The following is a 14,977-nucleotide window of genomic DNA, read 5'->3' on the forward strand; positions in this document are numbered from 1 at the left end:
GGAAATATTTTCTCTATAACTTAACAACGCGTTTTAAAACTAAAATAAAATCATCTTTTGTGTTTTGTTAAATCGTTCCTTATTTCCGCATTATACATGTCTTATATCTATCGATTTCCATCTTTCTATATTTTTCTCTAAGGATGTTTTGCATCATCTCCGCCTGCCTAGTCATGGATGCATTCCATAATGTCTTGACACACAGTGGTAAGGATGTTGCCTACGTTCAGTCTGCCGACATCTGTCGAAGGTAGAATATCGAGAAAAGCATAACAACGAACCAGGCTCTAGTAGCGGGGAGGGGGGGGGGGGGGGCGGGCGGGTAGAGACGACTGTCTCGATCTCCACGAATTGTAATTTGAGAAAAAACTGTATCTGGTGCAGTCAACGATCAACCAGTTCCCACCATCGGAACTGTTACGCTCCAAAGAGCAGAAGCAATGATGTAAGTAAGGTAAGGAAGTGACGTCTGGATTTCAACCGTGCATCAGTCACCGGGAACCAGTTGCTTTGAAGAGGGCAAAATGACTGCAGCTTAGAGTACAGTCAGTAAGGTTGGAGATTAAATCATGGTGGATAAAGGTAAAGCTGTTCTTGCATGCAATCGCCACACGATATGTAATCATCAAGCGCAAGCGGGTCCGAATAGGCTGATTGACTTTGTATTTTCAATCTGGCTCTGTAAAACAGCTTTCAAATACAATTGGATTCTTTTGATCAACCACCGGAAATACGCCTCGTACACTAAATTATAAATTTGAATACGATAATTAAAGCTTAACTAGATCCAAATATTGCAATAAAAGCATGTTGTTAGCATATAACTTGCACACAAGGGAACGCCCGATCTCGATAACTGAGCTGAATTCGGCAATAGAGTATAATCCTGGTGTTTTATTTCAAAATTCAAATACAGCTTGGTACTGTTTGACATTCTCTTTAATAAATTTTATCTATTAAAGTAAGTATTCAAATACAAATCTCACATTGCCAAATGGCCAAAAGATCCAGTCGGTCGGTCTTTTCCATTATTATGTATGTATACTTATTCTTTAGAATATAACACGGCAATGTAAGCAAACACATCAGCGAAGTACCCAATTAAATACCAAGAAATATATGTTAGTGGTAATACTACAAAGACAACGAAGCTATGTTATGTATATATGTTTATATGTCTTCATCACATCTTTATCCTTGAAATATAAATAGTATTCCACCTGATTTAATTTTCCATGAATTTTCTGTTAAAAAGTGTGTAGCTTTATCTCCACAAATATAACACAATTATGCAATATATTTTTTCTCATTATTTTAAACATACTGTTCGATACCATTACAATAATGCAAAGTTTATAACATTCGTGATAAATGTGTTGAACAATTTCATGTCTAACGGAATATGGCCCCAATAGATCAAAGTTACTTTCATCTTTCTCATTTAGTTAACGTTTAAGTCATAACATATCGATCTTCAGTACTGTATTGTACATTAATCATCATTAATCTCGATACAAATGAAAAAATATATTTTGTCGGGGCTTATCCATTTTGTCATAGATAAATGTAATGATGTTAAATTTACAACTCAAAGTTCTTTCTATAACAGGTTTGACAAGAAGCAAATATAATATTTCTAACGGTAACGCACTTCTTACTTGTTGCATAGAATGACTTTTATCTAGTAATAATAAAATAAAGTAGTTATTCTCGTCGAAAGTTATTTTACCATTTTTTACAATATTCTAAAGGATTGTTGCATTCTATTTGATCAGAACATGTTTTAAAGATAAAGTGAAGAAATAAGAATGAAAGAAACTTCTAATTTTCACGAAAGGAGTCATATAAATAAAGTAAAACTGTGGCCAATCAGACAGGTAGAACATAGTGTTACACATGTATTAAGAATAATGCCATTGGTTGCGTTTATAAAAAAAAACAATTTAAAATCAATTGATAAGAACGCTGTCTCTGCGGAAGATGTTATCTTAAAACTAAACAACTAGATTTTATAGATGCAGGTTCGACACAAATATTAATCTTACTTTTATAAATTTATGAACACAGAAATTGCGATTAAAATATATTGCAAAATAAATCATGTGCATATATGTCTTTCCTAATTTACTTTGAACCGTTCAGCTGTGTTAAGCGATATAGCAGACAAGAAAGCGAAATCGTAGACATCACAGCAGATAAATATTTGTAATTGCCTTTTAGCCTGATCCCATGTAAAACATTAAATCTGAAATGTCAGGACCAAAATATTCCGAAGGCAAGATCAAAATCAGGAACCATATCTATCTAATGACGTTCGTTATGTAATGTGAGTTTTAAATCTCAGTAGTTTCAAGTTTCATATCATGTAGAAAACCGTGGTTGACTTGTACATTTAAGACGCTCTGATTAGGCATGGCTGCCTGCTTTTGAGCATCGTGTTCTCGTAAAGCCGCTTCAAGAGGGTCAATAGTAGGCAAAGGGTAGTAGTCCTCGCCGTACATATCCAGAGCTACTTCCTTTTCCTCCAGTTCGTCTCTGGGTATCTCTCTCTTGGTGTAATCAACTTCATTGTCATCCAGTGAATTGTGACTGAAATTTGGAAATAAATATCTCAAATGCAAGGCACAATATAACACTGTTCATTTAACTTTATATAATATTGCATCAAACCGTTATTACCGTTATGTAGAAAATATTTGAGAATATTTGATTTTTATTCTCTGATTCTTTCACAGTAAGAGTAGTACAAAATCAATATTGAACAGTAACATTTCAACTTATAATCATATTTATCATAAGCCAATAAGATACATTTCATTGGATATGCATTTGTGTATCTAGCAATTAACAATATAACCTTCTTAAGCATCCGTAGCTACATACAAATCAAAGCTGAAAATAAAACGTCATATTGTTTTTTTTCAGTTTCAACATGTAGAAATAATTTGTTACTTGGAAAGCTTTATCAAGCATCAACATCACAAGTAGTGTACTATATGACAAATGCTAATTAATATGACAGAAAATGACGAAATCCCTTCAGAAGCAAGGTTAAAAGTCCAAGCAATGGTAATGATTTTTCAAACTGTACAAAATCTCTAACTTTAATAAGTGCAATTTGCTTTCATTTTTTCCATTGATTGATTTTAGTCCTTTGATTTCTCCTGTCCAACTTCCCGCCTGTGGCTGCGAAAGCTCGTAGTTTTCTAGGCTTCTAAGAAAGTATTCCTGGTTTTTTAACTACGTGTATAACTGTCTGAATGAGAAACCTAACATTACCTTGAAGCTTCAATTTCATCATACCCTGGCGGTGCTGGATGAGAGTTGAGAAGTGGATTTTCCCTGTAAAAATGGTACCAACAGTCAAACGATGGAAAGGACCATGCGAAATGTTCCATTTAAAAAATAATCAAAGGGCATAGAAGTTTTACAAAATGAATGAAGTATTCAGACAATGCGAGAGGCATTACCGTAAGTTCTTTCTATTCAAACGTACATGTTTATCATTTTCTCCAACAAATGCGTTTTCAAAACTGGCTTTGAATTATATGTTTCAAAACTACTGAAATCTTATCTGCTTAAACTGTGCTTCGACCGTTAAAGATATTCACTATGAACTTTCCCACAATTTAAAGAATTTAAAAGTTATCAATGTTGCAAACTAGTGTTTTAACATTATTAATGCATCATTGATCATTTTCTTTAAGTTTTCCTTGATCTAGTAAGGACAGTCAAATACAAGAACAATACATCTACTGCGTTTGGATTAGACCAGTTACTCACAGTCAAATATGGTATTATTCACATTCTGTCCCCTTGTCACACTACATTGGAATGCATGGGCTTTAACGTTTTAAAGTGCTTCGAAGTTTTCTACAGGCTGACTATAGCGGTATGTCAACGAAATTTGCACTACAAATAAAATGTGTAATAACTGTGTAATTTCTTTACAAATACATTTTTGTTCTCAGAGAACAGTGTGGTTATTCCGCTCTCAACGCATCAAATCACTATTTTATACCGGGATGATATATAACTTCATTCTGAATTTCAACATATAAGTGTCTAATCAAACGTCTTAATTTAGAAAACTTTTCTACATATGTGCTAACCTGTTTGCATACATGTTAGAGCCCGGAACAGCAAAATCGTCCTTCTTCAAGTTGTTCATTTCTTTCTCTATGGAAATGGAGTATACGGTAATTATGTGCAGTTAGAAACAGTAAACATCATTAAATAGTTGCTTCGTGTAGAAAATTCTTCTTTCAGAGCAAGTGGTTTAAGAAAACTATTTTTCAAGCTCGAACTTCGCATGCATAGTGTTAATTAATCAAGTTTCTTTTATTGACCATTTATAATTGGTAAAACTGCATCCATTATTTAATTAACTACAGGTCACTAGATTTCTTTATCTTTGAGGGTCGTATGAGTTTGATTATTGCAAAAAGAAAAAAGCAAACAAATAACCCATATCTCACCAGTCTTCAATAAAAAAAGAAGGAAACGTTTTCGAAAGGAGCGCTTTTCGTACAAAACTGTTACATCCTGCCAAATGCATTGTCGGGGAAAAAGCACCAAGCCTAAACCTTTACTACCAGCATTAGACCAACGAATTCCTAGTATATAACTAATTGCGAACATAAAATTAATGTAAATTAAGTAACGTATATTTATTTACACATTATACCTGAAGAAGATAAATTACAAAGCACAGTGAACGGTTCTTTACAGCCATTGACTTAGTTTTTAAGGGTAGATATATCGCCAAGTGATAGCACAGCAAGAAAATATCACACTCAATGTTCTGACTTGGAAAACTGGCCTCAGTCCACTCAGCATTAGGGAGGAAGTTAAACCACACATTATCGATCTATCGTTGATTGCAGGCGCGACATGAACCGCTAAATAACAAAGCCACCGTATAGGTTCAAAGTCACACCCTTTCAGAACCACTATCGCCAGATGCATATTCCATGCATCATGAAATGCTCAACATTCCGTTTGAAGGTCCTCCCAACAAATCAGATAAAAGCAGAATTCAGGAAATCTCTGATCAGGTTTCATGTATTTTATGCACATTGATCGTCCGATCTCATGGAATATCAAAGCAGCCAGTAATAAACCGTGGTAGCCAGATAGTGGTCACGTTCATCAGGAGCTTTGAAGACGTTTGAAAGGTTCTGAGATCCTGCTGAACTGGAGACGATCGAAAAGCTTTCAACAACTACACTTACTGCCACGTAAGCGGCAATGAACGTGACGACAACCGCATGCAAGATTACTTCTATCTTATTGTAAAATAATGCATCCCCTATAATATGCAGTATCAAACTAGGCATCCACGCAGGAAATATGCCTTTTGTGATTAATAATCAGCGTGGCTATCATGAAGGCCATTTGAAATAGCATAGACAAAAAGCCATTACGAACAAGATGGAAAAATATATACCCAGCTCATGCGTACGACCATTGGCTGAAAACCCATGGGTAATTGTAGTGACATCTACATACAGACTGATGTGTCTGTCCTTGCAGACGTGATGTATCATTCAGCAACACCTTGCTCCAATAATATAGCCTTAACTCAAGAGACCATTATAGTCCGCCTGGTATCAAGTGGGACGCCGTTTAAAGAAGACTGTTATTAATCTTGGGTTGCAGACAGACATCGTCATGAAAATGATGTTGAAAACGTAAACAGCAATGGTATATCGATGACGAGCCCCGCCATGCGAAGGGGAAAAAGCACAATGTGTGCGTCCTTTGGATGTGGCTGTGAAAACGGAAAACCAAGCAACAATACGTATGACTATGCAGAGTTTGCCAACTGTTGGCTTTAGCTTAGTATATCCGGCAGATCACAAAGTATTCACCAAAGAGCTACATTTCTGTAACTAGACCTTGAGTAGTCTGAGGAGTGTATTGATGTGTACATCAGCTAACAGCTGGCTGTTGAGGTGGTAATTGTCCAAAAGGATTGACTGAGTGAATATTATCGCTGTGTCGTGAAAGAATGAGTGGGTACTGGCACTGAAGCAGCCAACTTTGCTCCAAGCCCGCGATTAAAAGAGCAATACATGATTCACCACCGAAATCTCCTCCTGTACACAAAACTTGGAATGCGTGCAATCATGGTTATCGGGATATTAGAGTCTAACACCCATGGATAGCCTCATATATACAGTTCAACACCGATCCATGGGCAAAGGCAAGATCGGAATTTGAAAACTACTTCCTCAGTATAATGGAAGAACATGGAGAACCCGCATCTCCCGAGGCATGTGGATGTAAAACAAACTGAGCCGCTTGCGGAGTAAAGCGTTTAACGGTAACCTCGTTGCTTTCTCCAGAATAAAAGTCTACCTAAGCTTAAACCGCTCAATCTATACGGGGAGGCTATCCTCGGCCACAGCAAGATCCCCATGTGCGACACTTACTACCGACATATCAATATACCGACATGGTGGAAAGGCAGACCTGCTATTCAACAATACCCACAGCCTGCTTTTATAGATTGAGACTGCATATGTCTTTTCCGTTATAGCTCAAAATGCCAGCATCAACAGCACGAGTAAATACCCCATTCTACATCATGATCAAACAAATTAGTAGACGAGTTTCCCGATGAGTGCACTGGCCATTCAATTGCTACGTGTTCGGCCTTCAGTCCGAAATGGACAGCATTCTGAAGGCTGACAACGTAGAGATTCGAGAGATTAAAAGTATTTTGTGGACGGTATCAGAAGCAGACATGACAAAGTCAACTCCACTTCATGGCCGTCCTACCCAGCGATCACGAAATATGAGAGTCAAACGCATCAGAAAAACTAAACAATGGATTGCCCGGACCTTATCACAATAGAGGCATAAAGTCACCTCCTCAATGAACTTTCTGACCTGGCCAAGCGACGCTATCAGTGAGATGATCTGAGTGTGGTGGCTGAGTACAATCATGCACAAACTTTAGTTCTTCGCGAACAAAGCTGCTATAAGGATTGCATATAGACGGCTGACATAAAATGTTCAGCATAGTAACCACGGTTCACAACATTGAGCGACCACTGACATCATCGTTGCCTCAAGTTAATGGTAGGCAAACGAGTCAATCCGATTTGTTAACGCGAATAAACGCCCATAATATTTTACAAGTATGTGCAAGCCACGTAGCTTACTAGCCTCAGACAATAAATAAATATTTTACAAGTATGTGCAAGCCACGTAGCTTACTAGCCTCAGGCAATAAATAAAATCTCATTTGTTACTGTTCGGAAGAGGACGTGAAGATATCAGGAAGCTCTGTCACCGGTGTTTTGTTTGTTTCTCTTGTTACTAGTATATCATCTTAAACTAAGTACCAGAAAAGGGCGAAAACTAACACGTTTAGTACAATTGAACCAATAATTGACTTCTCTAGAATACAGAGTAAAACGTTATAAAGAACTTTCAGTATTGTGAATTAAATCCCAAATGCTGATAAAAGCTCTATCGCAAGTATAAGGTATTTCAAATGAATTTTACTAGCGTTCTGAACGAATTTCATCTTGAATGTACTGATGAACCTAGATCTAAATTATTAGTGATGTGCTAACATTCTTGGTGTATGACAATGCTATAGTCCAAACAAAATGTCCTCAAATGAATTCACAATAATCCCAAAATAGTGATTAAGACCGAAAGCTATCAATGAAAACTTTGTAATTCCAATGAACAATTAACATAACTAAGTCATCAAAAATTAATACTAAACTAAACAAATGATTTCACTTGAGATGTTAAGATAAGAATAAATAGTCACGTTCATCACAACCTTTATCTAATGTAAGACACGAGAGAGGGACCATTATAAGGGTCAAAACATGCTTGCTTACAAATATGAATTTTCTTAATATATAATCTACAATCATAGACACAAAAAAGCTATGTAATATATGATTTAAACAAATTATTAAGGTAGGCCCAACTTTGTGCCCTGAATTATTCACAAAGGTGAATCACACAAGATAAATTTAAATATACATAACACTCTGGTTATCACAAATTATACGCATGCGTATAATCTTATTTTGACACGCGGTTTGAGCAGAATGGAATTCTTCAATCGCCTTGTCGTGGAGAATCCATTCATTGCCTATCCCATCTTTAATTATTCTGAAAGAAGAGAAAGTTAGAGATGGAGAATGTGAGAGCTTTAATAATCTCCTCGCCTATCCGGAAAGCAGTAGAGACCATTAGCAGGATTGTTGCCTTAATTAGGATTCCCTGTATCCAAAGGTTTAGTGCAGTGATGGTGAAGGTCGTTGATGCCTCTTTAAAGTCGAGGTGGACATATTCAGCCTAATTTAGCCGTAACATGCGGTTGACAACCATCGAATACTCAAACGCATAGTCTCCCCATGTTAAATTAGGTTTTCGACACATTTGACGTAAGACGACCCGCTGACTAAGGGGTGAGCGAGGCCGGCCGCCAAAGCTAGGCAGACCCAGAACATAGGATTGCACTTGTTTCCTTTCTATTGTGCTGCTATTCCAGCTTTCTGGTGGTTCCGTGGTGTTCCTTTGGTCATGACGGTTCCAATTGATCAAACTGATTGGAGTGAGAGTCTGCCTTTCTCTAGCGAAGTATTGTTTCATCGTGCAGGAAGTTTCTCTTTCTTTTTACCTAGAAAACGTCTATCTAGTTACTTAATCCTACTACTCTGCATCACTTGCGATTGTTCCGACGATACTTGTGCAAGTCGCTACTTTGGTTCTGATATCGGAACCGACTTCACGTATGTGGGTTCCCACTTCGGTTAATGTTTCTGTCTTCGGTTAAAATAACACATGTTTCGATTATGCGTTTTCATCATGCCGGTAATTTACCATAATACGGCCATTGGCACTAGTACTGGGATGTGCATAAAGTAGACTTGGCAGATGATTTTCGGCAATAAGGCCTAGAGGAGCGAATCCTCTTTAAAATTACTAGCAACGTCAGTCGGCAAACCGAACTGGCCCACAACTGCTGCGTAAATGTCAAGCAGAGACCACACAAATGAATCTGGCAGTTTTGCCTCGAGTGTAGCCTCGTATATGGCATATAGTTTTGAAACCTTGTTACCGATCACCTCCTTGAGAATATCGAAGGTAACATTTTGGCGTATTCATTATTTGTCTGCTCCAGAAGCCACTAGCTGTAACGTGCGGTCACACTGATAAGCACACATTTCACTGGTCCCAACAGTTCCAGCTGTTCACGCTGTTTCCATCGTTCTGACAGTGCCAAATGGGTGTAACAAGTTTTCCTGGCCTTCTGTTTTCTTTTCTGCAGCCTGTTTAGTAGACACTCAATAACAAGGTCATTCACATCAAGTGACATCGCCTGATTAGATGTAGTACGTAACCAAAGGACGCAAGTGTTATATGGTGGCTGACAATGCATGCACAAAATGAAATTTGAAGCCGGCACTTCACAAACCAGTGGAGGTAGAAACAAACCGAAGGACACTGGTGTGTCTGTGCGCAGAAAGAGCTTGCCAACATCTTCTTTTCATTGTAACTTGTATGTATCCGATCGACGCGTGACCTCAGTAATGTCGGTTATTCTCAATGGGTCCCTAAAAACGTTTGTTTTTTTTCTTCACAGTAGAATAGGTTATTGTGCCTCAAGGTTGCACAGTAGAATTATACTGGAAAAGGATATATTCTGTGGCAATAATATATTATCTAAAGAAACACTCAGTCACAAGCCCTGATTGTGACTCACCGCGGGCGTGTTAAAAGACCGCCCACTTCCTATTTAAACATATCAAGGAAACTGGCATTTTCTTCCTCTAAATCCACGACTATCCAGTACAGGCTAGTTGTGTGCGTGCAGACCTATCGACCATCAATTAAACATTCATATCACGCTCCTCATAGATTAAATGTAATAATGTCGGTGCGCAGAAAACTCCGAGATCCTTTTGATGTTTATCTGAAAATGACATGCGAACTTGAAGACAACACATGTGCTAAATTGATGGACGGCATAGTGCCCTTCCCAATAAAAGGACCAACCAGCTGTAAACTGTATAGTTAGAACAGACACAATATTAACAGGCGTGTAAATTGGTCTTGTATAAAGCGATATCGTTACTGCTTTGACTGGCACCAGCATTTTGGTCGCTGTTCTACTCCTAGGAACTGTTCGAGCCATTTTGTTTATCATCCATTTGCAAAATAAGCTATAAAACCACATCAGTATATCTTTAGACTCAAGTTAAACATTACTTCAGACTAAATAGCGAGGACGCATAAAACAGCGAAATAACCAAGACGATTTCCAACTCATAGTGAGTAATAAAGGCATATCAGGAAACATTCGATCAAAAACAAACACAGCAGGTTTAAAGGAGGTAGTAAAAATGATAGCCAAAAGAGAAGCTGAAAGCAAGGTCAGAGATGAAGATGAGGTCATAAAAAGTATTGATGGAAAATGACATAAATTTTAGCTACGTGGTGTCCGCAGAGACGATGTAAACAGCTGAAGCGATACAAACATCAGATACGCCAGAACTGTTGAAGCGACACCTTTCAATCTCATGCTCCGCTCTTTATGATGCATTCTGCCCACCACAACTTGCAGCTAAGTAGCGCATAAATATGTTTTCCTATTTTTATGTAGGCAGCGTATAATCATGGAGTTTATCAGGCCAAACGTTTGGTCGATTTTTTAAGTATTTGACAAGAACACTGACATGTGACAATAATATTCAACGCAGGGTGGAACTTAATAAATGCTCGGTATAACCCTCTATCATTTCACTAATCAAACAGGTTTTAGTTTTTCACCAAAAAATGATTACAATTACCCTAACAGCAAAACTATTTTAGAAACGTGTATCGACAACGGTGTGTGTGCCGTCATCCTTTGGTTACATAGTAAGCATCGGGTTTAGAGTATTTTATTGTTGTATTTTGAATCTCCCGCAATCAGTTCAATGCATTAGCAATCATTAATATTTGACGTGTGGTTTCAAGGCTGGCATAGTACATGTTTCATAACATATACTTTATACATTCAGATTCATTTTAGAAAGTATTGTACGATGGTTCTAATTTTGGAATACGTTAGTATGATGGATAGCCGGTGACTTGGGTGTCTAACAAGTGATCAGTTTCCTATAACAAACAACACAGTGTAGTCTAATATATGGAGTATGTCGTTAACAAAGAAAAATGATTAAAATATAAATCAAACAACTTGATGTCATTACACTCAGTAATAAAAGGTAAAGACTGAACTGTTCTTCAGACATACTATCACATAACTAGGCTATGAATATATAAAGTCGCATCTTTAATGAAACATGATACACACAAGTAGCAGTACATGGAATAGCCCCAGCATCCTGGTGACCAGGGGCCAAAACTTTAATATTGGTTGGGTCCAAAAATGTAAAACTTCAGCACCCTGGTGACCAGGGGCCAAAACCTTAATATAGGTTGGGTCAAAAAATATAAAACTCTTATTATACATATCCTGCTTTTGCTCATTCGTTTACACTTTTGTTTCAAAGAAAGGTAGAACGGTGAGATAAACTGTAAATAGATTATCGCTTATGAGTCGACTAAACATAGAAACTACAAACATTGTGCTCTGCAGTAAACAGGATATAGTGTAATGTGTTCGCCACTTTAGTATTGATCTACAGTTATAAGAGTGATCGTTCTAGCAAACAAAACTCTGTACCATAACTTACCCATAGGCATTGCAGCCCTCAGTTTTCTCTTGTATCTAAAGAATGAGAAAAATATAATCGCTATAAAAGGAGTAGAAACCATGTGTCCTTAAAATGGCCTCATAATAATTATATCGGGTGGTATTCCATTTAAAGTGTAAATGTTTCTTCTGTAAGTAAGGTAACAGTTAGGTGGATGACAAAATGTTATAGAAATATTTCTGGACAATCCGGCCTTATGCTTCATAAAGACCAATATACTTCCATGCTAATTTTACCTCCATGCTAAAATAAAATATTGTAATTCAAATTTCTTCATTTCAGGTTTCTATCAGCATTTCACAGTATATAAGTATGAACCATGGAATTAGTATTGAAACACAATACATATGCTTTTGTTTTCTTTTTTTTAATAAAATGATCTTGAGAACAATCAAGCTACTAAACACCACTAGTTATTCCTTGGTAAAGACATTCAATGATGTGAAAATAACTTATCAATGTACTACAAAACAGTATTATGTATATTTCCGATCTAAATATGACTATTTTATTATGTAGATTTTGATTACAATAATATTTATTTAATCTTATATCTATTTTAAAAAAATGCTTTCAAGATAAGACGAACACATTTTCTTAAAGATCCAAGAATTGTGTAATATAGTTCCAAGAAAAGCACCAAAATTATAAAAAAAATTATAAATGTTTAAGGTCCCGGTGTGTTTTCCAGACACTGCATTAGCATTCGCACAGCTCAATATTGCTAAAATGAAGTAAGAATTTCACACGCAGCATTAAATAAAATAAAGCTATTATTAGTGCACATATATAATGCTAAGGAAAAGTTTGTTCATAATATAATTGCGTGAAAGGTAATTTGGAAGGAATAACTATGCTACTCACCTGTTAGAACTGGAAAAGAACATATATCCCACGATGACAATCACCAGAGCCAAAAGGCCAATCACTGCAGCCAAGACATATGTTGTTTTAGTTGATTCGTTCCCGACAAGGTCAGATTTCAGGCTTGACTGTGGATAAAGAATGTCTGTTTTTGATATATTATTTTGTGCTGTAAGTATGTTATGCTTTTATCATATCAAGTGAAATGAAATTTAATGTCATTTTATCTTTAAATTCTGTCACCAAGTTTGTAGCATTCTTTCGTTTCTTTTTCTTCTTCCATTTACCATTATTATTATTACTACTACTACTTAAAAACTGTCCCAACTGCAACGAAAACGCATATGTCTTATAAATTTCACGTTGTGTTATTAAAGCAAATTTTGAAGATCTGTAGTCTAATAAGTTTTTTTACTTACCTCGATACTGATAATATTATGTGCGAATCGAACATTGTACAATTCATCAGCATGTCCATCGAGAAATCTGTATATATATAATACAAAAAAGAAATCTGAATTTGTGTTAGTGCTTTCATACCATGTTATTACTGACATATATAACAGCAAATAACAGCGCGTGTCTGTGAGGGCTAATGTTCCATTGCAATGCCACTGTAATAACGCTTGAGCTCATAAACAAAGGAATATCAACTATCAAGCTATAATGGTAAAAAATACAGATATAACGATAAGGCAGTCCAATCACACTGAGAATATGAATGTAATTAATATTTCTATTTTGTCCTGAACTGCACATATAACCACTTACTCATCGTGTCACCTCTCCCGTATAAGTACAGTTGAACCCGGTTATGTCGCCGGCCTAGGGGTTTGCCAAAAAGCGTCGAGATAACCGATGATCGAGATAAACGAAAACCAATATGGCGGCAATATATTAACATGTGCTTGAAATTTCTTTATGTACATGATGTGCGTTAATAAATGAGAATGTACATGCACGTGTTTTTGGAGGGTTTTTTTTTGCACAACAGCGTTGCCGCGATTTGTTTGATGAAGCGATCGGCATGCTATAAAAATGTACATACATGTTTGCTAACAACAAAAGGCATATGTGCACCAACTAACAGCACAGATTTACCAGTATACAATACAAACCACCGTCGATTCTCGATACAAACCTTTATCATATTCTCCAACATTGCAAACACAAAGATCGCTCACAAAATCACAAAAAACGTGCGGGGTGTAGTTCGTTTTTACAAAAAGCTAACCAGTGTTAAAATTAAATTCGCGAGTCATTTCACTCTGACACAGCTCTGAAAAGTATCGTACACGCGGTTACTATCAAAAGACCGTGTTCTTGCAAAATAGGATCTCCATTCCCACGAAAGAAACTTACACGAGTCAACACCTGGCAATATTGGACCGTATATATTACTGTAGCATAAGTTAACACCCAATATAGGGATTCTTTCACTCCTGTATTTTGAGAAATAAATAATTATTTTTAATTATGCAAAACTTGTTTATTTGTTGTTTGCTATTTCTTCTTGTGGAGTTTAAGTCTCTGTAACCGTAACTTTTATCTGTTCTATTCGCGTCTTCAGAAGTCGGCCAGTTGTAGGTATAGTACGGTAGCATGATTGACTGTCACAGCATATAGTACTCGGCCCAGATGTCAGCATAAGCAGATTATGATGTAACAATGCACTGCTAAGATGGGGTTGTCGATACAAACAAAGCGATTGGTCATGGGGATCGAGATAACCGACGTTAAGTGGCAAATTTGGCCTTCTTTTGTGCTCGAGATATTAGGGTTCGGCGACATAAAAGAATCGACAAAACCGATGAGAAAATGCTAAGACAAAGAGAGAATTTGGCGGTTCCACTTCAAAAACGTCGACTTAATAGGGTTGGCGAGTTAACCGAGGTCGAGATAAGTGGGTTCGACTGTACTTATCTTAATGTGGCATCTTTGAATTTAATGTAGATCTCTTATCACATGCAAGTCATTTTTTTATGGAAAAGAAGATATTGAAACGAGGAAGGGAACAGTACAAGAAAAATCCTAGATTACAAATCAATATTCATTGTTAAAATCTTTTGTAAATATGTGCCTCTTTTCTGTATTTCGATGAAAAATAAACAAACCTCTTTGCTTCATCAGCTGACAGTACTCTGTTATTTTCATATTCAGCGATATGGAAAAAGAGGTCAGTTCTGAAATATAGTATGTTTTAAAAGTCACATTGTAAGTAATATATACATTTTTCGTATTGTTAACAAATAAGTTGTAAAATCACAAAATATGAAATTATGCAAAGCATGATAAACTATCTTTTATGTGTATTTAATATTAAATAATTATATATATATATATATAAATATATATATATATATATATAT

General features: G+C 36.4%; 1 protein-coding gene across 1 annotated transcript in view; it reads right to left on the bottom strand.

Annotated features, from left to right (window-relative positions):
* Positions 1–921: 921 nt before the first annotated feature.
* The window catches only part of LOC149802973 (cadherin-23-like), a 110,081-nt gene continuing 96,025 nt past the window's right edge, over positions 922–14,977 (bottom strand). Inside the window, exons 23-29 of the mRNA XM_089952512.1 lie at positions 14,723–14,791; positions 13,028–13,094; positions 12,609–12,736; positions 11,724–11,758; positions 4,113–4,179; positions 3,280–3,342; positions 922–2,589 (exon numbers count right to left, since the gene is read on the bottom strand). Coding sequence (XP_089808638.1) covers positions 2,334–2,589; positions 3,280–3,342; positions 4,113–4,179; positions 11,724–11,758; positions 12,609–12,736; positions 13,028–13,094; positions 14,723–14,791 — 685 coding nt within the window. The 3' untranslated portion in view covers positions 922–2,333. The remainder of the gene's footprint in view (positions 2,590–3,279; positions 3,343–4,112; positions 4,180–11,723; positions 11,759–12,608; positions 12,737–13,027; positions 13,095–14,722; positions 14,792–14,977) is intronic.

This window comes from Sinohyriopsis cumingii, chromosome 3, assembly GCF_028554795.1.
Source record: "Sinohyriopsis cumingii isolate HCF-2022 chromosome 3, ASM2855479v2, whole genome shotgun sequence".
Taxonomy (NCBI): domain Eukaryota; kingdom Metazoa; phylum Mollusca; class Bivalvia; order Unionida; family Unionidae; genus Sinohyriopsis; species Sinohyriopsis cumingii.